Genomic DNA, 27,403 nt, shown 5'->3' with positions numbered 1-27,403 from the left:
GCACCAGCATAGTTACAAGCAATATATAAACAGTCACTTTATGCAATATTCACAATCACGTCAATAGGCACCTGTACCGTTACGTCAATTTTCTACTCAATTTATATATTTTTATAAAATAATTTATAAAAATAACATTAATTTATATAAATAATATTTTTATAAATTAAAAATATGAGAAATATTTTAGTCTAAATTATATAGAATAAATTTATAAATTGAGGTAATTTGATGTTGTATGTTGGACTATAAAATTATTTTTATTATAAAATAAATCAAACAAATTTCATAAAATCATTTTAATTTATTCTTTTTAAGTAATATTAGTACCAGTTTTAAATTGGTCTCATTTGGTTAAATAAATAAGATAGGAGAAAAGTTAAAATTAAATAAAATATTTTAAAAATATAATTTTTTAATATAATTTTTATTTTAAATTTTTTTAATATAATTATAGAAGTGAAAACTCCGAACCTAATTTTGTATTTATGCAAACATAAAAAATATAAAAAGTTATTGGTTTGACATTCGGTGGTTGCCAATATGTACGGAGGAAGTTTTTTCTCCTATGTGAACGTGATTCAGTGAGGTCGTTGTCGTGTTTCAAGAGGCCTTCCCCAGTGTTTTGGTTGTCGATCGGATCCACAAAAACGATTCCGCCAATCGACAAAGTCACTCTCTCTTGACACGCCATTCTTTAGCGACCCCTAGCCCCTGCTTTTCCGTTCGATCTGAAATTCTTCCGTCTTCCTTAGCTCAAAGAAAGAGAGAGAGCATTGGTCTTCGGGTTTTTTGCCTCGAGACTCGAGCAGGAAAATGTCGTCCTTTATCAAGCTGGACGATTCCCCCATGTTTCTGAAGCAGGTAAACACCCTTTCCGACTATATCGTTTTCTTATAAGACTTCTATATTTCAGTTGTTCTATAAAAGTGCCTTTTCCTGACTCACATGCGGAATTCTAAACCTTTTGTTTTATTTTTCTATCGTTATTTCTAGTTCGATTATCTATCCCTTTTAGTTCTAACGATCTCGTGGCGGTGGTAATTGTTACCAAAAGGTGTATAGAAAGTTTTGGACCTGCATTGAGCTTAACTGGCTTGCTAAATCGTGAACACATAGAGACGGTGGGAGGGAGGGAACTGCTTTAGTTGATCCATTCTTTGTGATCATAGTTGTGTTACTGGTCCTGACATCAATCCCCCTCAAGTCTCACTAATCAACCACCAGTACAAAAAATGAGGGGTGGGAGTAGGGAGGAATGTGGTGATTGAGATGGTTGAAAGAAGGTTGGCAGGCTAGAAAAAGGACTTACTTGTCAAAAGGGGGATAGAATTGCTTTAATCAAGACCAGCCTTTCAACCTTCCCACATACTTTCTATCCTTATTTCCCTTGCAGGTGTGGCTAATTGGATTGAGAAGATTTTTTGTGCCTTCTTGAGGAGGGTAATTGCGGAGGAGGCCAAGTTTCACTTGATTAGTTGGGACAATGTTTGTTCCCTGATTTCTAGCAAAAGGTTGGGGGTTTACAAGTTGAGAATTTTTTAGTAAGCCCTTTTAGGGAAGTGGTTGTGGAGATACCATGAGGAATGGGAGACATTGTGGAAGGTTCTTATTGAATCCAAGTACTAGTGTGCATGTTGGTTGATGTTCTAATGAAGTGAGAGGCGTGCATGGTGTGGGGTTGCGGAAAAATATTAGGAATGGTTGGGGGCTTTTTGCTAGTCACTTTAGCTTTGTGGTTGGTGAGGGATCCAAGGTCAGATTTTGGCATGGCATTTGGTGCAGTGATCTGGCTGGCCCTCAAGATTGCATTTCCTACCCTCTATCGAATTGCTTGCAATCAAGATGCTTTGGTGGGGGATCATTTTGACAACTCTAGTGGCTCTACTTAAAGAAATGTTCACTTCTTAGAGCTGCTCAAGATTGGGAATTGGTACTATTTACAACTTTTTAGCTTTCTGTACGCTATGAGTATTGGTAGTTTTTAGATGGATGGACAACATGCTTTGGACTCATTCTGGGAATAAGAAGTTCATTCTTCGATTCATGTAGAAGTTCACTCTTCAATTCATGTACAAGGTTATGCTATGCCAAAACAATAATCTTTTTTCTTGGAAGTGTGTATGGATGTAGTGTGCCTCCCAAAGTTGTTTTCTTTGGTAAACCCCAAGGGGTTGGCCCAAGTGGTAAAGGCCTTGGTCTTGGGGCATCACTCCTTTCAAGGTTCAAGGTTCAAGGTTCAACACCTCATGGGTGCAAACAATCCTTTGGGACCATACCTCCTAGTGAAAAGTCAGCAATTTAACCAGTTTCATTTAGAGAAACTTTCAAGAGTGCGGTGCACGAGACCAGAGTTTACTCTGCAGGGGTGGGTCCAAAAGGCCTTGCCTTGGAGAGGTTCCTCAACATAAAAAAAAAAAAAAAGTTGTTTTCCTTGGTGGATTACTTCCTTTGGGAAAATCCTTACTATGGACAACCTTAGGAGGCATGAGCTTATTGTTATGGTTTGGTGTTATATATGCAAAAAATGTGGTGAATCTGTGGATCATTTACTACTTCACTACGAGGTGGCGAGGGTATTATGGAATGAGATTTTTCGCAGGACCGAACTTGTGTGGGTAATGCCTAGGAGGGTGGTGGGTCTTTTTTAATTGTTGGAGAGGCCTTCATGGTAATCCTGAATTGCTACCTTGTGGAATATGATTCCTCTGTCTAACGCGGTGCAATTGGGTTGGAAGGAATGGCTGCAGTTTTGAAGACCGAGAACATTCTTTGGGTGAACTTAGATATTTCTTCTTCCACACCTTATTTCTATGGGCTTCGGCTATTGTATTCAATGGGACTAGTTTTCATGACTTTCTTGTATCCATATCTAGTTCCTAACTTGTAACTAGGTGTTCTCTTTTGTATATTTCTTGTGTACTTGTGCTACTCCTATTTACACGAATCAATAAAACTTTATTTTACTTATAAAAGAAAATTCAATCTTTATTCCCTGCCAGTAAAATAAAAGAAAATTCAATCTTTATTGCCTGCCCTTTGGATGGCACAAAAGTAGTGATATCTTGAAAGCGTAACATTTTACACCGATAAATCTGAGATCAGTTATGCACAATCAACAGTAACGGCTCCATCTCTTTCTTTTTGTTTTTTTTCTGCATGTTCTCAATAGATGGTACAAATTCTGTGCAAAAGTTTACAAGATGTTGCTTAGATTCACGGGCTATATTATGTAATGTCAACAACCAAATTGTTAGTCCCAAATTTTATCAGCCTATACAATGAATCTCTAGATCCTCATTATTGTTATATAATATAGCTTGTTTCATAGCAACATTGACTTCAAGATGATTTCATTGGCATTGCTAGTGTTGGCATACATCTTCTATACGTTACTTACAGTTTGACTTTCTATTTAAAGAGAAGTGGTTGTCCTTATTTTAATTTTTCTTTTAAATTTTCCCTGATTGAACAGATACATGCTCTAGAGCAGACAACCGATGAGTTGAAAGATCGTTGCCAAAGGCTATATAAAGGGTCTAAGAAGTTTATGTAAGTCCTCAGGATATTCTCATTCTATCTTACCGACCCTTCTATTTGATCACCTCAATTGTTCTTGAAAGTGTTATGACTAGATTCTTTTAGTGCTCCTCAAAAAAAAAAAAAAAAAAAAAAAAGGAAAAAGAAAATAAGAAAAAGACTATTTGATCACCTCAATTGTTCTTGAAATTGTTATGACAAGATTCTTTTAGTGCTCCTCAAAAAAAAAAAAAAAAAAAAGAAAAAAAAAGAGAAAAAAAAAGAAAAAAGAAAAAAAGAAAAAGAAATAAGGTTCAATTTAGTGTTATTTCAGTATTGAGATGTGCAAATCCTGCCCGAAATTTGGTAGGAGTTGCTCAAAAAATGTGCAAATTGATCAAAGCTTGGAGTTGGGTTGTCAGATTTGGATTTTCCTGGTTTTGTGGGTCCGGTTGTGCCTGGTTTGATGATTCCTGGTTGACTTGGCTTGATGTTTCTTCATTGATCCAGTTTTACAGATCCATGTTGACTTTGAACCTGCCTAAATTTGATGGGTTGGATCCAGATTGACTCAACTCTTAATCTAAATTAATCAAGATCTGTTTTATCAACTAATTTGAGATAGGGATATCCTTAAATCTTAAGCATGTGTTATCAATGCAGCCAAACAGAATCGTCTCATTCCTTAAATATTGCCAATTCAAGCATTAGCCTCTTCACAGTCTTTCAGTGCCACATTGAGGCTTCATCCATTGAAACCACTCAAAACCACCTTGAGCTCATTCAGCCATGGCAGAAACATCGAAATCCATAAAGCCATAAACTTTCACAGAAATGATTAACTGCCACAAAAAAAATGGAGACTACTGACAATACTATCAGCCTCCATAGAAACCATTGAAAACCTCAAAGACCATTGAAAAAACTACGCATGACCAACAAATACAAATCACAAACACCCCTTAATCGGTGAGTAACTTAGGGGAAAAGACCTATAACAATGACCAAGGATTTTTCCCAATGCAGATGTCCAAACTAAGAATGTCTCTCTTGAGGGAGCCTCACTCCTCCGAACAGTCTTCCATGGAAAGATGATGCTATCATTGGGTATTAATGTATTGTAGAATGACTTAACATCAAACACCCCTTGCTTGGATAGGCTCCAACGTAATTTGTGTACACCATTTTGATTCTTTCTAAATGCATAAACTGAGCATAAAAGGATGTAAAGCTGTATACCTTCCAATTATTATGTGCCGCATTTGTGAAATTCACTTCCCATTGAAGAGAACCATTTAGAAGCTTTAGATTATCTTCCACTGATGCTTCGTTCATCCTAGCAAGGCTGAATAGTTCCGTGAAAGCTACTTTGAGGGGTCGATCTTTGCACCACACGTCATGCCAAAACTTTATCTTTGATCCATCACCCACCTCATAATTGATGTGTTGAGAGAACTCCCCCCACATCTGTCGTATGTACTTCCATAGCCCAACCACATAGCTCCCATACACCTCATTCGAGCACCATCCGCCCCATGTATTGCCATATTTTTCGTCTGTGACCTGCCTATATAGGCTATCAAGTTCATTAGTATACTGCCAAAGCCATTTTCCAACAAACGCTCTAGTGAATGTAATCAGTCTTCTGATGTTTAAAACTCCTTCTACCATTGGGGAACATATATTTGGCCATTTTACTAGATGAAACTTAACCTACTCTCCCATAAGTCCCTTTGTATATTTACAATTCGGTTAGCTACACCCATGGGGGTGGAAATAGAGACATGTTTTGATCGATAAACAATATTTTATTGATCATAAGAATAGGCAAGAGCCTAAGTATAGGTGACATATACAAGAGCAATGCCTAAGTGTGCTAATTTAGTGATATAGGGAATTCGTGAAAAGTCATGCCATGAAAATAAATTACAATTTACTTATCAAAAAAGAAAAAGAAAAGAAAAATCAATTACAATTGACCAATGGAGTAAAATATTGAAAAATAAATTTCTAAACTCATCCATTGACCGCTTTTGATCTTCAAAACTTCTTTCGTTCCTCTCCCTCCAAATACACTACCATAAACATATTGGAACCATCTTCCACATTGATGTGATCTAAGAGTTACCCAATGTCTCTCCAAGAAGCTAGAAGGTCGATTACCCATCTCGGCATCACCCAAGCTAATCCCATCTGAGCAAAGATTTCATTCCACAATGTCCAGACAATCTCACAATGAAGTAGTAGGTGGTCAAAAGACTCCGCTTTTTTTTTTTTTTTTTTTTTTTCCACATACAACACCAATCCATGACTATAATTTGATATTTCCTTAAGTTGTTTAGAGTGAGGATCTTCCCCAAGGAAGCCGTTGTTGCCTTTAGGGGGGTGCCTTTGTCTTCCAAATACTCTCCCATGGGAATGGATTTGTATTGTGTGTTGTCATGGCTTGGTAGAAAGTGCGGATTGCGAACTTCCATTTCTTAAAGAGGCACCAAAAAATCTTGTCTTTGGCTCTCCCCACCAAACGGGTGGAGTACATTAGGTCATAGAGCTTCGAAAAAGCGTCAATTTTCCAATCTTGTGCATTCCTTAGGGGAATACCATTGGAGAGTATTAATAGGTACACAATTGAGGCTTCTTCAATAGAGGCATAAAATAAGTTGGCAAATTGGATAGAGTATTTTTTATCATAGGTGACTCAACGACTTCTCTTTGATAGATATATTCTCTTCCATCTAGCCAATCGACGCTCTAGTTTCTCCATAATTCCTTTCCCATATTGGTTTGGCTTTGAAGTGACCTCCTAGAGGAAGGCCTAGGTATGTTGTAGGCAATGATCAGCGTGCCATATGAAAATAACCAGTGTGAAATAGAAAGATCTCCCTCACTCCGAGTCCCCATTTTCTAGAAGACTCCTATCCACCAAAGCCGAGATAATCCTACTAAGGGCCTCCATGATGATAACGACCAACAGGGAAGACAACATATCCCCTTGTTGAAATCCACAGGTGCTACGAAAGAAACCCATGGAAAAGTTAATATTTTTTTTTTTTGATGTCGGGGAACCTCTCCAAGGCAGGGCCCTTCGGACCCACCCCTGCAGAGTAAATCTCGGTCCCGTGCACCACATCCTCGGAAGTTTCCCTGCATGGAACTGGTTAAATCACTGGCTTTTCACCAGGGGGTGTGGACCCTAGAGATTGTTTGCACCCAAGGGGATTTGAACATTGGACCCGGGGGAAGCATACCCCCAAGCCCAAGACCTTTACCACTTGAGCCAACCCCTAGGGGTTAAAAAAAAAAAAAATTAATATTTCTAAGTAATCAAGCTTTGAGATTTCCCTGACAAACTATGCAACGCTCCAAGGGAGGCCCAAGCCACATCAGGGTCTAATACTCCAAAATGACTGGTCAGCGGTCAATGATACAATTGGAGCCCCATTGGAACTATTATAAAGAGTAAGAGCTTCTCATTCCCAAGTATTGTGGGATCCCATACACCACCCACCCTTGGCACTCACAAACTACCTTTGAAAATTAAAAAATACATAAGTCAGTATGGCAACCTGAAGCAGTTTTCAAAATAAGAACTGGAATTTGTCTATCAACTGCCCATCGCCTCTCTCTCTCTCTCTCTCTCTCTGCCCTCCTCAACCTTGGCAGTTTTGGTGTTTTTCTCCTTTTTCATGTTTTTTCATTTAGATTCGATATCTAATTTTATTAGGAGGGTAAAAGGAAAGTAATGTGTTTCAATAAAATTTGTTTTTGTATCCTACAAGACTTGTATTTTTTTTTAAAATTTTATTATTTTTTAATATCTTTGCTATCATTTACAAGCCATAGCAGAGGAAAGCTTCTGATTTCTTGTTTTGGTTTTTTTAACAGAGCAGCTCTTGGGGAAGCATTTAATGGAGACTCTGCCTTTGCAGACTCATTAGAAGCATTTGGTGGTGGACAGGATGATCCTGTTAGCGTATCCATTGGAGGTTTTTGAGATCAATATTTATATTCTGCCTTAATTCCTATGAGTCTGCTATTATTTTTATCAGCTATTATTTCTATGAATTTTATTGCAATTGAATAAATAATTTTTTTTTTTTTAATAAGTGCAATTGAATAAACAATTTGATACCATTATTCTTGTTATTGCACTATTGTCCATCTTGTTTCAGCGGCAAACCAATTATCATTTCAAAATTCAGAAACCATATGCACTAATTTTGTATGCATAGGCATACTTGAAATGTTGAACATTTGGTAATACTTGACTATTATAATTTTTAATAGAACAATAGGCCCCAATTTCAAGTTAATGAGACAAATGAGTTACTAATCATGTTCAAACTTGGCTTTAATATTACTGGTAAATGGAGGATTTAAGCTTTATGTTGATTGATAAGCTGACAAAAAAATATGAAGAGCTACAGTGTAACTTCTATTTCTGGTTCCTCTGTTCCAGGTCCAGTAATGTCCAAGTTTATTAATGCATTTCATGAGCTGGCTACCCATAAAGAGCTTCTTCGTTCCCAAGTGAGTTGTCAATTGTCAAGCAATGAAAATTTCCTTCCAATTATGTGTTGGCATTTGTGAATCCTAAATGGTATTTGTTTCTCATGTAGAGAATGGTAAATAATTGAACTAGAAGTGCTTTTGCCTCTAAGTATCTATTTTTAACATGCCCCTTTCACTTTAGAAAATTCATTTTCATTATTTTGACATTCTCTTGGTCTTGGTAATTGCTGCATGAAGATGATGCTTTGTTTAGTAAGCCAGTTTTTCAACATGCTGTTTAATGATTTTAAAATTGGTATTTTGCAAAAAAAAAGTCCCGCATACCATCCTAGGCTCAAACACACCTCCAACTATGATTCATGACATCTCACACCTCAAATCAAACTTTTTATTCTGAGTTACACACCGTGTCAGATTGGTGGATCAAATGTGGTAAAATGATGGATTCCCTCCATTTTAACATAGTTGCTCTCATTTTTTTTTTAAATAAAAATAAATTAGTTGGCCACCATGGGAACCATGTTGTGGCTTCTATGGCTCTCTCTCTCTGTCTCTCTCTCTCTCTCTCTCTCATGCAGGGTATTTAACTTAGGTTCAGGCACGTATGTTGCACCTTAAACATCATTGGTATTGGTTGCCATAGAAACTCATGTGTATGCTTTTGTTCCACAAACTTTTGTAGTTTCACTACATCAGCAAGACAGTCATCTTCGAAATTCTAGTAGTGGTCTATCTCCTGCCATAAGCCCCATAGCTTATGGTAGTAAGTTGCCACAGACCAATCACCCTAGTTGGTTCCTTAAATTCATCGCTTCTAGTCATATACTGGAGACGCAATTCCCTTGCTCGAATATGTTTCATCAAATGCCTCCATGTTTCCTTTACACTGTGAAGAAATAACAAATCCTGATTGATGTCTGGCTGCATGATATTTAATAACCATGACCTAATGGTGGAGTTTTTCACTTCCCATTTACTGTATTTAGGATCTGGAACCTTTGGATCTGGAATCTTACCATTCAGATATCCCATTGGCCCTCTACTCTTAATATATTAATGCTGATGTATCTAAGCCAAATGATTACACCCATCCATTTGACAGTTGTGATTTGAAGGGTTGTGTTATCATTTGGGGAGGAAACCTGACTATCCCCTTTCTGTTCTTACACAGGTCCGACTCACATAAGACATGTCGAGACCAGGCATAAAAGAGATCACAAACCAAGGCCAACTAAGTATTAGAAGGCTAATCAAAGCATATCATACTTGAGAAATTACTCCAATGGTAATTAAAACACACTACAATGAAAAATAAGACCAAATGATCCTCCTGCTCATTCTGACTCTTGGAGTATACCATTATGTCATTAGTGAACTCCACGAATTGGTTGAGAATCTGAGATGCTCTTAAAATAGTTTCCTAATGAGGTCTATAAAACTGTTGGGGCATTAACCAAACCAAAGGGCATGGTAAGGAACCCTTAATATCCAAAACTGGTCTTGAAAGCTGCCTTTGGAATATCTTGATTCTTTACCTTCAGTTGATGTTACCTTGAGTGATGGTGTTTACAGAAGACCTAAACTCCTTTAAACAAACATAAACATTGTCAATGTAACTTAGATGATTCTTGATTGTGACTCAGGTTAGCTCTCCATAGTCAATAGCCATCATTTTTAGACAAAGATTTTTTTTGATCGGTAAACAAAATTTTATTGATCATAAGAATAGGCAAAAGCCTAGGTATACGGGACATATACAAGAGCGTCGCCTGAGCGTGCTAGTTCAGCGATACGAGAAACTCATGGAAACTCATTCCATTAAAATCAATTACATCCGACCAATGAAGTAAAGTATTGAAAAACAATTTCCTAAGCTTTTCCATTGATCTCTCTCGATCTTCGAAGCTTTTATCGTTCATTTCCCTCCAAATGCACCACTGTAAGCATATTGGAACCTTCTTCCATATTGTTGCAATATGAGAGTTAGCCTGAAGGCCTCTCCAAGAAGCTAAGAGATTGATCAACCTTCTCGGCATCACCCAAGTTAGTCCCACCCTAGTGAAGAAGTGATTCCACAAGGTCGTGACAATTTTACAATGAAGTAATAAATGATCAACTGACTCCCCACTCTTTTTGCACATACAACACCACTCCATGACAATGAATCCATGTTTCCTTAAATTGTTGAGTGTGAGGATCTTTTCCAATGAAGCTGTCCATACAAAGAAGAGTGTCTTTAAGGGTGCCTTTGTCTTCCAAATACTCGTCCATGGGAATGGGTTTGTTGTATGTGTGTTCATGGCTTGATAGTAGGAGTGGATGGTGAACTTCCCTTTCTTGGAGTGACGCAAGAAAATCTTGTCATCAACTTCCCTCCTCACGTGAGTGGAATATATGAGATCATAAAACTCCGATATTGTGTCGATTTCCCAATCATGTGCTTTTCTAAAGAAAGTGACATTCCATCGAGGAGGACCATTTGATATAACCAAAAGGTCCGCAATTAAGGCTTCTTTCATTCTTGCTATATCATAGATTTCTGGATAAGCTTCCTTGAATGTCTTGTTGCCATACAATATGTCATGCCAAAATTTGATTTTGATTCCGTCACCCACCTCAAACCAGGTATTTCTAAAGTATGCATCCCATCCTCTTCTTATGTGCTTCCACACCTCATATAGTGCACTTATCTCATTTGAACACCAACCTCCCCATGCTTCACCGTACTTCGATTCTATTATATTTCTCCACGAGGTCCTCCGTTCTTAATGGTATCTCCACAACCATTTTCCCAACAAAGGCATGTTAAAAACTTGCAAATTCTTGATACCCAGACCTCATTCTGAGATGGGAGAGCGTGCTATGACCCATTTTACCAAATGAAACTTAACTCATCATTCATCCCCCTGACAAGAATTTTGATGTCTGCAAGGCGACATTACGCCAAATACACCTTTTATCTACCAACTCATGTAACTATTACTACAATTCACTTGAATTAGATGCTGTCATTTTATATGGTGCATTAGGAATGGGTATAGTGCCCTGAATGAGGTCAATACTTATGCATACTCCCTCACAATAGGAATTTTTTCCAACTTCACTATGTCATTCTGATATTCCACAAGTAAGAAAGACTAGACATGCCGATTATCAAAAAAGAAAGAAAGAAAGACTAGACATCCCTTCCTAAGCAAGTTGCCTGAATAGTTGAGATCATTTGTGGGAGGGAGTTTAAACACCAACCAATAAGTTTGAATACCGATCTTTCAAGAGATCTAAATACCACTATAGTATACACAACCTTGACCAGATGTTAGCAGGTATCCCTAAGATGATGTTCAAGCCATTAGGTCTGTAGGCCCCTTGTTGGAATAAACAGTCTCATGCAAAATGGCCAACCCTGACGCACTTGTAATAGACACTGGTTGCATGCTGAACTATGTTAATGTGTTTGTTCATATTTAGGGCAAATTGGTGCTGGTCTTCCACCGACCTTGATTCCTTCCTTAACTCCAAGGCTGATTCGATGTCATTACAACTTGTTCCATAATATATTAAGTTCAAACAATAATCATTATATCAAATATTGTCACTAGAAAATCCAATCCTATTATCACTAGTGACTTTGTTTCCTTACTAAATTACTTGTCTTGCTAACTAGCCAAGATTCTGTGAAGCCTTTTTGTACTCATCCATGGAAGCCTGGATGAGTTCTTTAAGGATTACCCTTAATTCACTCTCTTTTACATATGAATCTTTTCACAAAGATGGGCAAGCAATATTTACTTTGATATTTGGCCAGGGAGCCTCCTAGACATACAATTATGGTTTCCCTAGAGGCCTATTGATATCAATATCACACCACGGAATGGGTTTGAGCTCGATGAGCTTCCTATATGTACATATATTTTAAAATCAAATTTCCGATAAGAATCCATATTGTTTTCATGGTTTTCTTGCCCTTTTTCTTTTTCTGGTTAGGTGTATCTTTTATATACTTCCTATGTGCTTGGATGTTTAGGTGTATGTTTTGTGTTTTTCCTATGTGGTTGGATGGTGCTCTTTTTGTGTTTAAATGAAATTCAAATAATTAAAAAAAAGGAGCTCTGATGTCTCTACCCTACACGTGCTTATGCTATCTATCTAACGCTTTATAATAATGCTTCATCAGAATTTAAACAGAGATCGCAGGTAATGTTATGAAGCTTAATTTGTTACTCCATCTGACACTTGAGTCAAAGAAGCAAAAGCATGTAATTATCTTTGGAGTTCTATGAAAGTCATTTGCTATAACTTTTATATAGTTGATGGTGAATATATATTTAGCCTTGCATCAAAACGGTGAAAAAACTAATTTCTCCTTGATGGAAAAAGGCTAAATATTTTGTAGTTATTGTGTTCTATTTTGAATTTTAATTTTTATATTGAGTAGACAAAATCTTTGTCGCAGGTTGAGCATGTCTTGATTGACCGTCTAACGCAATTTATGACTGTTGATTTGGAAGATGCAAAGGTAGACTTTTGTGCCACTAGCATTTATAATAATCACCTTCTTGGAAGATGAGGTTTTGTTGTTGAATTCCAGTTATTTGGTTTAGGCCTTGCTAATTTAAGTTCAAGGAAACCATGTCCTATTAAGATTAGACATTAGATGGAGACATATGGATGCAACATCGTTTCTTTCTTTCTTTTTTTTTTTTTTTTTTTTTTTTTTTTTTTTTTTTCTCTCTCTCTATAAAATTGTTCCTGCTTCTTTCTTATGTTAGATTTTTTTGATACGTAAGAATAAAACTATTGATTGAAAATAGGCATAGCCCAAGTACACAGGAAGTATACATGGAGTACACCTAGTAACAACTAGGAACTAGAAATGGAAACAAGCAAATTGTGGAGACTATACCTATTACAACCAATGACAGAAGCCCAAGAAAATAGAGTGTTAAAGAAGAAACTCTTCAACTCGTCCAAGGACCTCTCCTGATCTTCAAAACATCTACTCTCTCCATCCATAGGCACCACATAATACTAAGAGGAATCATTTTCCACACAGCAGTAATACGAATATCTTGAAGAATTCTCCACTACCTTTCTAGGCATTACCCAAGCCACACTGGTCCAGTTGAAAATATCATCCCCCAAAAACCTGGCCACCTCGCAATGTAACAATAAATGATCAATAGTTTCCCCATTTTTCTTACATAAATAACACCATTCCATAATGTTTAGACCACATTTTCTCAAGTTGTCAATGGTGAGAATTTTCCCAAGGGAAGCAGTCTAACCAAAGAAAACAATCTTGGGAGGTACCTTGCATCTCCAAATACTCTTCCCAGGAAAATGGTTACTATGAGGACCCGAAAGAGCCTTGTAAAAAGATCGAATCGTGAATATCCTACTCCCAACTGGAGTTCAAATCATCCCGTCCTCAACATTACCAATATTCATAGCACACAACGAACTGAAAAAATGAGCAATGTTTCCAAGTTCCCAATCTTGAGCCGCTCTATTGAAAGAAACATTCAACTGGGTTGAGCCATTGGAGCAATCCAACAAATCAGCCATCATAGCCTCCTTATCACTTGCAATCTAAAAGAGAGTGGGGAAAACTCTCTTAAGGGCCCTAATACCACACCAAACATTATGCCAGAAATGAACACTAGAACTCGTACAAACCTCAAAACTGATGAATTTGGAAAACCCCTATCCTTTATGAATATTTTTTCACAACCCCACTTCATATGCCCCCCTAACTTCAATAGAACACCATCCCCCCTTATCACTCCCAGACTTAGATTCAACAACCCCCAACAAAGCATCCTCCTCCCAATGATACCTCCACAACCACTTCCCAAGGAGTTCCTTATTAAAAGTCCTCAAGTTACGCACCCCCAAACCACCACAAACAACCGTGGAACAAACTTTGTCCCATCTAACAAGATAGAACTTAGGTTCCTCCCCAATTCCACCCGAAAGAAAAGCATGAAAGACTTTCTCAATGCGAGATGCCAAATTGCAGGTAAAGGAAAAAGAGAGAAAATATGTTGGGAGATTGGGAGGAGTGCTTTTGATAGGAATGATTCTGCATCCTTTAGACAAGTAAATTCTTTTCCATCCTGCTAGCCTTCTTCCAGTCTTTTCTAATGCACCATCCCAAATAATCTTCGCCTGAAAAGCAACCGCCAAAGGAAGACCAAGATAATTAAATGGTAACGAAGTAACTTTACAACCCAGAATGCTAGCCAAACTTCAAATATTACTCACAGAATCTACGGGTATCATTTCAGACTTCAAGAGGTTCACCTTCAATCCCAAGATAGCTTCAAAACAAAGCAATAATGCCCTCAAATATTGAATATAACCACGACCCGGCTCACAAAAGAGCAAAGTATCATCTGCGAAGAGGAGATGAGAGATATTAACACCACTCACTGAGAAACCTGAAAGAATTCTTCCTCCAACAGCAGCATCCAGCATACGACTGAGAGCATAGATGACAATTACAAATAGAAAAGGAGAGAGAGGGTCCTTGTCTTAGCCCCCAAGAACTGTTGAAAAAACCCACCGGAGATCCCTTCACCAGAATCGAGAAAGCTTGTAGTCCACATCAATTACATTCTCAATAGTTAGGAATCTGGATATCAGTGGGCATTATCCAACCTCCAAAACTGAATATCATGTTAATGCATGAATTTCCATTGAAAGTAATTTTCTTTTTTCATGGATTCTAACTAACTAATGTCCTGCAAATTCTAGTTATGAATCCTGAATTTTGATTTATCACAGAATCTACTGGTGGGTATTGGGATGAAGTTCTTTTCTTCTCTTTTTTTGCTTTTTGTTTGTTTTTTTACTCGCTTACCCTTCATTTGCAGGAATCAAGTAGACGCTTTGAAAAATCTATTCATGCCTATGATCAGGTATGAACATTTATTAGATGCATTTTGATGCATTTATTGATAATGGAATGAAGTTTCTCCATTTGAGGTAGGAACAATAAGTAAATGTTCCTACTGATAATGGAGTATTGTTCCTACCGATAATGGAGAAGGTATGAAACTTCATACATATTAGAAGGTATAACCAATGACATTTATTAGATGCATTTTGAGGCATGAAGTTTCTCCATTATTCCTGTCCTGATGCTTGAGTGGTATACTAGTAATTGAACTTTAAATGAATGGAAATTCTTAGACCTTAAAACCACACTTCTAAAAACTCTTACCTCATCATCTTTCCAATCTGGATTTTGTTGATATGTTGCGCTGTGAAATTTCCATCAATTAGTCTCTCTTGTACATCCTTTTTATAGTGTCATGTCAATGAAGTTATATCCTTGACTGTAGTCATGTATGTTTGTATGTATGTGTTTTTACATTGCCAGGCACGGGAAAAGTTTGTGTCTTTGAAGAAAAATACAAGAGGAGACGTTGTTGCAGCTTTGGAAGAGGTAATGCTTCGTTTTTATTATGTAATGACTAACCTATCGAACCCTTTCCTGAACAAATGTTTACATCTTGTTATGACTCAACTTGTTGATCTTTTTCTTGACCTGTTTTGCGTTTAACTGAAATTCTCAAGATAATCATTCCTAGCATAGTGGTTTATCTTAATCTGAGCACATGGTGCTATGATTGTTATTCAATGTGCTGGCTTGCATATCACTGTGTATATTATAGATATTGGTGTGACTGGCCAAACATTAACACTCTTCTTCGAAAGCTCAATCTCTTAACAAGTGCCATGTTCATAACTGACTGTTTTGTAGCGTGATTAGTGTCTGGTTGATGGAGAGTGACATAATATGTGTTGGACTCGACTTGTACGGAATCATCTCCACAGTTTTGAAGAACATGGGTTTTTTTTCTTGAATATTGCTTTTATTTTGTTGTTTTATAATACGGGTATGTAATCTTAAGCACATGGAATCTGCTTCACCTACGGGGTTGACAGATTTGCGTTGTGGTAGATATGCATAATGAAATAAAATTGTAGATGAGAACGAGATTCGGGCTCTAGCGTGTTAGAGGAAATAGGGGCACTTATTAATGTGGGAAAAAGACGTGTGAAAATTGTATGAATCGATTAGAGTGATTCTCCTCCTGCTGCTCAACCAGCTTGGTCTGACCTGACTTTGACTGCTTTCTGATCGCTGGTCAATGAAAACTCCAGATCCTTAGCTCAATACCATAAAAATAGTGGTATTATTTTTAAGCATGGTTAATATATTTGTATAATTTGGCGAAGTATTCAGTATCCCTTTTGGTTTGGTTAATATAGTTGCATCATGGTAAAATATTCAGCATCTGTTTTGTTTTGGTAAAGGAAGGAACATTTTCTTTCCAAAAGTTTAGCATCTTACAGTCCACAATGTCCCTTAATTTTGACAGGATCTACAGAACTCAAAGTCAGCTTTTGAGAGTAGCCGTTTCAATTTAGTATGCCTTCATCTTAACTGAATATATGCTCTTGGAGAAAGTCGCTTTTGTCATTCTGCTTGTAATGTACTGTGCTTTCTGGTTCAAGTGTAGGTAAATGCCCTGATGAATATTGAATCAAAGAAGAAATATGAGTTCTTGGAAACTATAAGTGCAATGATGGATGCTCACCTGAGATACTTTAAGCTGGTTTGCTTGTTCAACTCTTAAATCTAAATTTCGTAGATGTCAATGTGTTTGCCAATTTGTAGACTGAAGATTGGATTTGCTATGCGCTTCAGGGTTATGAGTTGTTGAGCCCAATGGAACCATTTATTCACCAGGTATGATTGTCATTTACTTCTCATTTGACATATATTAATCCTTTTGATGTTGTCGAATGGAATCCTCTGGCATTTTCCGCACACATATTATGGTAGATGGCTCAACTAAGCATGCATGGAGTTAAACAAAGAAGGTTGAGTTGATGTATTTCGTCATGATACTTATAAAAAAAATGTATTTCTTCATGTTAAGTCATTTCAAAAAATTACAAGTATCTTGTTAAACTAAAAACAAAGGGATTGCAGCATGTTGGAATTTGCAAAATATGTGAATGGATCACTTCTTGCCGGAAATTTGCTTAACCCTTTTCTTTTGTTCCTTCTTGTTTTCCATTTTCTTTTCATGTTTTCTTGTTAGTTGGGCATTTTGGTATTAGTTTTCCGTTTTGTGATGGGTTTGAGGTGGAAGCTTCTCATTGATTCTAAGATTTTTGAGTCTCAATGTGAGAATGAGTAGTGGTGGCGGATTACGGAGAGAAGTTGCTGTCAATGGACAGCTTTGCTGTCCATATTTGTTTCCTTATTTATTTCCTTGATTTTCTCTTCTGTACAATTAGTATAATATTTGACAGATTGTATAGGGATAGAATTAGCATATACTTATTTCTTTCCATGTATAGAACTCTTCTACAGTTTATATAATAAACTGAGATCACAAGGCCAAGACATTCGGCCATTCATACAGAACTTTGACCTATTTTGACATGATTATTTGGGATGGTGCATTAGAAAAGACTGGAGTTGATGGAGGAATGTATAGGGAATTTTTCTGTAGCTTGTTCTTTTAAAAATGTGGAGGATGGGTGGGAGTGGGCCTTTGTGGGTGTTTATGGTCCAAATTCAGATTGGGAAATGAGTTTTTTGTGGGAAGAATCGGTGGGTTTGTATTCTCTTTGGGATGTACCATGGTGTATGTGCTGGGACTTCAACATTACTCAGTTCCCGAGTGAACGTTAAGGTGAATCTAGTTTTTCTTCGGCAATGGAGGAGTTTTATGTGTTTATCTTTGATTTGGATCTCTTGGATCTTCTGCTTGTGGGGGGTGTATCCACTTGGTCCAACAGTCGAGGTTGGTCGAGATTTGATCAATTTCTTGTTCTCCTTCTTGGGAAGTACATTATCTGGAGCTGTGTCAAAAGAGATTGCCTCGTGTGTGTTCGAACCATTTCCCCATTTTGTTGGACAATGGTGGTATTCATGGGGGTCTGAGGCATTTTAAGTTTGAAAACATGTGGTTAGGAGTTGATGGTTTTGTTGATAAGGTTAGGAGCCAATAGTCTTCTTTTCAGTTCATGGGTACTCCCAGTTTCATTCTTGCTGGTAAGCTCAGAGCATTGAAGTTCAACTTAAACAAGTGGAATGCAAAAGTTTTTGGGAATATTAATGGTTAGAAAAAGCCACTTATGGAGGAGTTATAGGATTTGGAGTCTGGGGAGGAGTTTGGGGTTCCTTTGAGGAGGTCATTTTGAGAAAAAAAAATCAGTGGTGGCTAAACTTGAGAGGGTGTTGTTGATGGAGGAAATCTCTTGGCGGCAAAAATCAAGGACTCTTTGGTTGAAAGAGGAGAATAAATGTACTAAATTTTTTCATAGAACAACCAACTCACACTGGAGGAACAATTCTATTGAGATGCTTCACTCTGATGGTTGTGTGATTTCATCTCCACCTGAGATTCAAGATCTTATAGTGCATTATTCTGAAGGTCTTCTCACCGAATCAGCTTCTAGGAGGCCTAAAATTGATGGGTTGATTTTCTTGATCCTCTTAGTGTGAGTTGGTTGGAGAGACTGTTTGATGAAGATGACGTTTTTTAGGTGGTTAGTGGGATGGTCAAAGATAAAGCTCCTGATTCGGATGGGTTTTCAATGGTCTTTTTTCAAGTTTGTTGTGAGATTTTGAAAGAAGATGTGATGCCGGTTTTTCAGGAGTTTTTTTCCTTTAAAATTTTTGAAAAATACTCAATGCTACTTTAATTGCTCTCATTCCCTAGAAACCTGGGGCTTCAAGGTTAAAGGATTTTCGTCCTATTAGTCTTGTGAGTGGGGTTTACAAGATAATATTGAAGGTTCTACTTATAAACAAAAAAAAGATAATATCGAAGGTTCTTGCCAATCGTATAAGCAAGGTGATGGAGCAAATTATCTCTAAGCCCTAAAATGCCTTTGTTCGGGGGAGACAAATTCTTGATTTGGTGCTTATTTCTAATGAATGTCTAGACAGTCGCATAAGGGATGGTGTTCCTGGTGTTCTTTGTAAGCTTAATTTGGAAAATGCATTTGATCATGTGAATGGGGACTTCTTTTTCTACATGCTTGGGAGATGCCGTTTTGCGGAAAGGTGGTGTTCGTGGATTAGGCCTTGTGTTCTACTGCTTGATTCTTGGTGTTGGTTATTCGTAACTTGTTGGTTTTTTCCACAGGTCACGTGGTTTGAGACAGGGGGACCCTTTGCCCCCTTTCATCTTTATCATTATTATGGAGGCATTGGGTCGGATGGTGGTGGCCACTTTTTTTTTTGTGGGGTGGGGGGGGGGGTGGGGGAGTGTGTTTTCTTTCAAGTTTCTCTGTTGGTAATGCTATTAATGGGTCTATTACACTTTGGCATCTTCTTTTTGTGGATGACATCCTCATTTTTTGTGATGCGGGGATTGTTTTCAGATTCAAGCCTTCAGGGCTGTGTTATTATGTTTTGAAGTTGTATTGGGCCTCAGGGTGAACCTTGGCAAGTTTGTTTGGCTGTAAAATTGCTTCTTTACCTTTGAAATATTTGGGCCTTTCGTTGGGGGCGCCTTTTAAGTCTAGTGCTATTTGGGATGGGGTTGTTGAGAAAGTTGAGAAAATGTTGGCTGGTTGGAAGTGATATATTTATCTAAAGGGGGCAGACTTACTCTTGTCAAGAGTACCCTTTCCAATCTCCACACTTTTTATCATTGGCTCCATTGTCTGCAGGGGTGGCCAACCGGATTGAGAAGTTGTTTTGTGCTTTTTTATGGGGTGGTATGGGAGAGGAAACTAAATTCCATCTTGTTTGTTGGTATAAAGCTTGTTCTCCTATTTCGGTTGGATAAGGATAGTTGCTTTGGAGGGAGGTCATTGATCAGAAGTATGAAAATGCTTGGGGAGGTTGGTGTTCTAATCCCGCCCCCCCCGGGGGGGGGGGGGGGGGGTGTGTGTGTGTGTTATGGTGTGGGTCTTTGGAAGCTCATTAGAAAGGGTTGAGAGAGTTTTGTTAGTCATGGTAGTTATGCTCTTGGAGAGGGATTTAGGATCCGTTTCTGGTTTGACATTTGATGTGGTGATTGAGCCCTCAATAGTGTATTTCCGGTTATCTTTCTATTGGCTTCAGATTGGTTTGCTGCAGTATCTGATTTGCTTTGTCGTTCTCATGGCTCGATTTAGTGGGATATTTGCTTAACTAGAGCTGTTCAAGATTGGGAGATTGACGAAGTTTCAGCTTTCTTCAGCTTTTTATACTCTTTGAGGCTTGATGGTAATGATGAGGATAGGATGTTGTGGAAGTCCAAGGGTGTGTAAAAGTTCACCGTTCATTTGTACTATAAGCTGTTGACTATTCAGAATTGTCCTCCTTTTCCTTGGAAGTGTATTTGGCGGTCTCACGTGCTTTCCAAAGTTGCTTTTTTCATTTGGACTGCCTCTCTTGGGAAAACTTTGATGTTGGATAATTTAAGGAAGCGGGGTATTAAAGTTATGGATTGGTGTTTCATGTGTAAAAAGAATGGGGAAACCGTTGATCATCTACTCTTGCATTGTGAGGTGGCAAGGGCTTTGTGGGATGACATTTTTTGTAGAATCGGCTTGGCTTGGGTGATGTCTTTGAGAGTGGTTGATCTTCTTGCATGTTGGAACGGGCTTCATGGTTGTTCTCAAGTGGATGTGGCCTGGAAGATGGTTCCTTTGTGTCTTATGTGGTGCATTTGGATGGAATGGAATGAGCAGTGTTTTAATGACAAGGAGCGTACTTTGGAGCAACTCTGGAATTTCTTTGTGCACTCTTCGTTGCTTTGGTTTTCTGCTTTAGTGATTAATGATGCGTCTGTTCATGATTTTCTAGCATCGCTTTCTGTTTCCTAGAATGTATTTAGGTGTTTTCTTTTATATACTTCCTGTGTACATGGGCTTCGCCTATGCATTATTTTCTAATAAAATTACTTCTTACTTATCAAAAAACAAAGAAGGTTGAGTTCTATAGTGAAACACATTTGAATCATTGTGTGCATCACACATGTGAGAATTTTAAGGGCTGGCCTGCACTCCTGCTGGCAATAACTTTCATGTTTGTATGCTAATATCTGGTAAGAAATGACATGTGTACATGTGGTAATAGGCTAGTTCTGTGTATTGATTTTTTAATTGGGGGGGGGGGGGGGGGGGGGGGGTTGAATCCACTCCATTAATAGAAATGTAATGGATTTTTGTTTGCATTTAGTTTTTCCCCTTGTCAGCTATAAATAAAATGAGACAAGTCATATGGTAGGCCGTTGTCAACTGATTCATATTAAAGTCATTGGAACTAGATGAAATTATTTGTAACACCCCCTTCCTCTAGGGTTAGGGATGCCGCTATCATAAACAATTTTGTGGGCCAGTTATAAGGAGATTCCATTAACCACAAAATGCGTTGAAACTTTATGAATAAAGAGCTCAAAGTATAAGGTCATGTCTTGCCAACCTCTTAATTCTTTCCGTTGGAAGTGCCTTTGGAGGTGTAAGGTACCTCTCAAGGTCGCTTTTTTTGGTTGGCTGGCTGCTTATGGGAGAATTCTGATGGTGGATAATTTGAGAAAGCATGGCCTTATGTGCTACCCCATATGATAAGGATGAGGGTCGGTAGTGTATGAGATCCCACATTGCTTGGGAATGAGAAGTTCTTATTTTTATAATGTTCCAATGGGCTCTAATTGTATCGTTGACTAGTCCTTTTGGAATATAAGCCATGTGACTTGGCCTATATAGTCAATAGTGGAATTTGTTCCAAGACTATATAGTCATAACTTCAATAAAAACCCTTAATGTTAATATAAAAGACATTTTTGAGAAACTCTTTCATAAAGAATAAAACTAAATCTAGTCTTGGTCTCAGTCCCATCAAATTAAATAGTGAGTTGAATACTCAATAAGCAATACATCATGCAAAAAACATTACTTTAAATTATAGAAGTTTTTGCACTCTTATAACATGCATGACCTTAACATTATCCATACATATCATTCATGCAATCCTCATTGCACACGAGTATGCCCTGTGTGCTAGGGTTGGCGATCTTAAAGATAATGATTCCGATCTGTGGCCATAGGTGGAATCCAGTCAAAAAGGAGATGGACATCACTAGGTGCATATCAAGTGATCCATTCTTGGCGTTGCCATCCACCTCATCATCGCTCACCAATTATCTGTTATCAGCCATCATACATCACATGCAATCATACATTCACTTTCCTATCTTTTCTTTTCCTTTACTTTCATATTTTTTATTCATCATTAACACAATAACTCCCTTTCAAGCTCCTATGTGTTTTGATTGGGAACTGTTTCCTTAATGACTAGTTAAGGTTATGATTGGAGCAAAAAACTAGAACAACTAATCTAGGTTACGATTGGTCTATCATTTACATGTTACCATGTTAGTTCCTATTTAAACTACATTATCTAAACTAAGTGGTAAAGTTTGGTTTTTCCTATTCGTAGGGCACTTTTAATAGCAGTGCAGTTCAGTTTTTCTTTAGTAAGAGTTCTTAAACAGTCCTTTAATGGTGTAAGTTTATCCTTATGTCATGCAAATTTAAGGTCATTCTAGAGTCCAAGTCTGAGGCTGCTCAAAACAGCCCTTACCATGGCCCTTAGGCTGGTGTGAGGGCTGGCAGCCCTGATGGCTGCCATAAAGAGGAGTTTTAAAGCTCCTGAAATTGTGTGTTGTGGTGACTGTTGGCTGGAATTTCCAGCAAGGTATGGTAGGGTTCTTTTCCTTGAAAGCCCCTTTAATTCAATGTCATCAATGATGCTTGATCCTTTGCACTTTGTTTGTGTAGTGTTATATCCAGTTCAGGGTCCTATTATCATCTCTCAAGTGAGTGAGGTGCTGTCAAATTTATGACAGCAACTGTGTCACATGTAAAGTTTACCAAGATTTTATGAACTCTCCTAAATATGCATGCTAGGTGCTGTATTATGCTAGTACTCCAGGCGTTCATGCTTTCTAGTCTTTGTTATGTCTAAATAGTGGAGATAATCAATTTCTAGGGCTGTTTGGGGTTGCTGGCAGCAACCCTTTTCTGACTATTTTAATAAAAACATAGCAATTGACAATGAGGGAGGCTTCATGCGGACTTTGTGACCTGAATCTCAATGTCTCTTGAGGAGAACCTTACCCACAATTCTCATCTGCCCTAGGCAGCAAGCAATACCCCTCAATTTTTTATTTTCTTGATGATGTGAAGACATGGACAGCATCGTGTATTAGAGGTGGCAGCCATTTAACTTTTACTTTATAGGAGGTGCATGGATTGATGAGATTCTCACATAGCTTTTTTTGATAAGTGGATACTTACACAGTGTTGCCATGACAAGGGCAATTTGAGGAAGATTTCAGCTGGTTTCTCGACACCTTGACTGCCAGCCTGTTGTGAGGGTTTAGCGTATACCCAATACACAATTTTCTTGATACGTAAAATAAAGTTTTATTGAATCAAGTAAATAAGCGTAGCCCAAGTACACATGAAGAATGAGAACACCTAGTTACTAGTTAAGAGCTAGAATTGGATACAAGAAAGTCATGACAACTAGCGCCGTTGAAAAAAAATAGCGGAAGCCAGTAGAAATAAAGTATGAAACAATAGAAATATCTAAGTTCTTCTAAAGAGCGTTCCTGGTTTTTAAAAGTCCGGCAGTTCTTTTCAAGACAAATGTACCACATAAGACAAAGGAATCATTTTCCACATAGTTGCAATTTGGGTGTTACCTGAAGCTCTCTCCATCAGGCAAGAAGATCCACCACCCTCCTAGGCATCACCCATGCAATTCCCATCCTATTGAAGACATGATTTTTTCTGAGTTTTGTCTTACCTGGTTGTGCAGCAGGACTTTGATAAATTTTATAGCTTTTCCTTTAAAGATTTGGATGAAGAAACTTCAATTCCTGGACAGCCAACAATCAGCAAGTCTTAGGCCTCGTTTGTTTTCATAGATGAGATGAGATGAGATGAGTTGAGATTAAAGTTAAAAGTTGAATAAAATATTGTTAGAATATATTTTTTTAATATTATTTTTCCTTTGGGATTTGAAAAAGTTGAATTGTTTATTTTATTTTGTGTGGAAATTTGAAAAAGTTATAATGCTTATATGAGATGAGATGAGTTGAGAGTAGTTGTGAAAACAAACGAGTCCTTAGAGTGTGTACCTGAGCTAGACCAACTGCTCCAAGAGCACTCATCAACGTACAAGGAAGAAGATACTTTTTTGGAGCTTTATTTTTACATTGAGTGGCAGCAGCAGCAACACCATCTGCACACTAACCCGATTCTGACAACCACCCGTCCCCTTTTTTTCTGTTTAAACGAACTGAAACGTGAAAACAGAAGTCCAACAGATTCTTGAAAGTCAAACCTGCTCTGATACCATGCCAAGATTAGGGTTTTGAGAGAATATGATGGGCAGTCCAAAAAACATGTCCTACTCGCTCACTATTGCATTATATATATACCATAACTTGCATTTTACTTTTATACCCTCATTGGGTATTATGCCATCTAACAGTTATATTATAGGATAGGATTATTTTTGAGTTTTAAAAAGAATTTTTTTTATAGTATGGGAATAATTAATACAGTCAACTGAGAATTTTTACTCTAAATTTTCCCATAAACACCAATATTCTTTCCTGAACAAAATTAAATGGTAATCGGTTGTTTATTTCACTTGATACATTGTATGACTGAATTTTTCTTTTAAATTTATATTTTGATAGGGTCTGCCTTTTTATTTTGATGGATGTCATGAAAGTGGCAAAAAAGCAATGGGGGTTTATTTCATTTTCAGTAACAATGAAGAGCCAAGCCTTTATATGGGACTATTGCTGGTTTTCTCCCCATAGCATTTGGTGAATGTCAAATATTCACTGTTTAATTATGTTATGATTAAAACTCTTACCTAGTTTTCCCTCTGTTATTTTTTTTGTTGTTTTACTTTTTCATCTTTGTCAATGATCTGAAGACCATACAAGTTTTGACAATTACATTTTAACTTTCGTAGCTGTAATGGTGTGGAAAACAGAATTCACGCTGTGCAATGAAATAGAGCAAAATCAGTTTTGATCTGAATTTTTGAGCATTCAATAAAGGAGAAGTTTACACTTCCTTTTTTGGTAGAGATACTTAACATTCATCTCATCTAACAATGTAATTATCACTGTCAAATGAGTATGCATAGGTGGAGTCTTTCATTGCCTACTAGCTTTGATGATTTCTTGGTTTCATAATTAACTTGTATTTGCTTGCTGTGTCTGAAATTAGGTATTAACATATGCACAGCAATCTAAAGAAAGGGCCAATGTTGAACAAGATAAACTTGCAAAAAGGATTCAGGAATACAGAATGCAATCTGAGCTGGACAACATGCGAGCTTCAAGTAATTTAGAGCATTCCTCAGGTATTAATAACATTCATGTTGCTGGTAAGAGCTCGTACGGAAATGTTGAAGGAATCATGCAGTCCACAAGTGGGGAGGTGATTAACTAGTTTCTGTAGTTTTCTTTTAACTTCCAGGCCATGAAGTTGCCCTAGGTTTCCATTAATGTCGTTTTAATGTTTTGATCTTGTATGTAGTCATCAACAGGTACTATTATCATATTTGTATGTTTTAAATTTTTAGGTCCAGGCTGTCAAACAAGGATATCTATTGAAGCGATCTTCAAGTTTAAGAGGTGATTGGAAGAGGAGGTTCTTTGTACTTGACAGTCAAGGGACTTTTTGTTATTACAGAATCAAGAGTACCAAACCTGTGGTATGATACTGTTATAATTGTCATGATTCTTAATGACTTATATGGTTTGGCCCAACTGAAAATTTGTTACTTGCAATTCTTGTCTTGAAGTACTCAAAGCGTTTTCAAAAGTCATTGGAAGCTTGTGTAGATAGAGGCCTTTATAGTTTATATTTTTCCACTTTCAGAAAGCAATAAAGATGAAACACAGCTTTATTTTTTGGGATGCATCTTTCTCTTAGGTTTGATGCTCAGAATGCTAACATGATTCTAGATTGATCTTTCCTCTCTCTCTCTCTCCATTTTCTTTTCTATTTACTTGCCTTTTATTATGTTACAATCCCTACCCTCAGTTTATTCATTCCTTAAATAGTTTATTCATTTGAGAGGGGAGCTGTATGGAGGGTGATTATAGATTTAAAATATGGTGAGTTGTGGGGATGATGGTGCTCGAATGAGGTGAGTGGACCATATGGGGTGGGGCTATGGAAACACATAAGAAGAGGCTGGACCAATCTCCATCAATCAACACGTTTTGTAGTTGGGGAAATGCCGACTCATTGTATTGGATTGGTGTTACATGTGTAAGAAAAGTGGTGAGTTTGTGGATCATCTATTATTGCATTGTGATGTAGCCATGAGCTTATGGAACGGTATCTTTGCGAGAGTGGGACTCTTTTGGGCAATGCCAAGAAGTGACTTTTTGGCCAGCTGGCAAGGCATTTGGAGTAACTCTCAAATTGTAGCTATGTGGAAGATGATACCAACTTGCCTGTGATGGTGCATATGGATGGAGAGGAATGGTCGGAGTTTTGAGGATCGTGAACGGACAATGGACAAGCTTAGAACTTTTTTTCTTTACACTTTATTCCATTGGTCGATTGTAATAGACTTTATTGGCATGAACATACATGATTTTCTTGTATCTTAGATAGTCATGCCTAGGTGTGGCTTTTGTATATGTCCCGTGTACTTATAAAATTCTTATTTACTGATAAAAAAATCTTTATTATTTGAGCCCCAAACAAGGCTTATGAACCTAATATCTACAAAACTATGTACATGTTAATTTCACCTCAGCTAGTCTCAACGTCCTTAGATGTTACTTGGTGCTGCATCAAATTTGGTATCATAGTAGGTAAACACCATGCTTGCACAAACTGGGAGAACCTACGGGGGTAGATTGGCCAATAATTATCAGGATGACTTGCTGCTTATGTTTTTTGGTCAATTTGTTGGCTTAAGAGTTCATCTGCGCCTTTGACAACTCGGGTGGAACTCATTAAGTCAAGCTCTTGCCACTCCACATACATCCTATCACCATGAAGTTGGGAGGTCTTATGGAGCTGCAGTAATTGACTGAGAGCTGCTGAACAAGATGAACAGTAGTTTGAACCAGAAAACTTAACTTCTACATGTGAAGCAAGGGCTGATAGGCCTCCACAAGTTCCCCCAGCATCCTCTTGTGGCCTTGTCTTGGATGTTGTTTGAGATATACAATGAGCCACAAAAAACGATGGATAATATTGCCAAAAGGTAAAGATAGAAGTGCTAAGCTTTGATGGCAGACTTGATCTTGCAGTTATTGATGATTGCCATTATATACAGGATAAGAGA

At 37.6% G+C, this 27,403-nt stretch overlaps 1 protein-coding gene and 1 long non-coding RNA gene across 8 annotated transcripts in view; one reads left to right on the top strand and one right to left on the bottom strand.

Annotated features, from left to right (window-relative positions):
* Positions 1-519: 519 nt before the first annotated feature.
* The window catches only part of LOC121254890 (ADP-ribosylation factor GTPase-activating protein AGD4-like), a 44,866-nt gene continuing 17,982 nt past the window's right edge, over positions 520-27,403 (top strand). For 3 of the 7 annotated variants that reach the window (XM_041155090.1, XM_041155086.1, XM_041155085.1), the window contains exons 1-12: positions 524-864; positions 3,476-3,552; positions 7,405-7,505; positions 7,979-8,049; positions 12,485-12,547; positions 14,907-14,951; positions 15,416-15,481; positions 16,422-16,469; positions 16,563-16,658; positions 16,751-16,792; positions 25,318-25,530; positions 25,676-25,807. In XM_041155090.1, coding sequence (XP_041011024.1) covers positions 817-864; positions 3,476-3,552; positions 7,405-7,505; positions 7,979-8,049; positions 12,485-12,547; positions 14,907-14,951; positions 15,416-15,481; positions 16,422-16,469; positions 16,563-16,658; positions 16,751-16,792; positions 25,318-25,530; positions 25,676-25,807 — 1,002 coding nt within the window. In that variant the 5' untranslated portion in view covers positions 524-816. Of the gene's footprint in view, positions 865-3,475; positions 3,553-7,404; positions 7,506-7,978; positions 8,050-12,484; positions 12,548-14,906; positions 14,952-15,415; positions 15,482-16,421; positions 16,470-16,562; positions 16,659-16,750; positions 16,793-25,317; positions 25,531-25,675; positions 25,808-27,403 lie in introns of all 7 variants that reach the window. The other 4 variants (XR_005938737.1, XM_041155088.1, XM_041155089.1 and 1 more) reach the window with 4 other exon arrangements.
* On the bottom strand, positions 9,719-26,116 carry LOC121254891. The gene is made up of 3 exons (XR_005938738.1): positions 26,106-26,116; positions 11,009-11,013; positions 9,719-9,830 (listed from the first exon to the last, which is right to left on the bottom strand). It is a non-coding gene; the product is annotated as an uncharacterized LOC121254891 (long non-coding RNA).

Source organism: Juglans microcarpa x Juglans regia, chromosome 3D (assembly GCF_004785595.1).
Source record: "Juglans microcarpa x Juglans regia isolate MS1-56 chromosome 3D, Jm3101_v1.0, whole genome shotgun sequence".
Lineage (NCBI taxonomy): Eukaryota > Viridiplantae > Streptophyta > Magnoliopsida > Fagales > Juglandaceae > Juglans > Juglans microcarpa x Juglans regia.
This window is presented reverse-complemented; position numbering and strand designations above follow the sequence as displayed.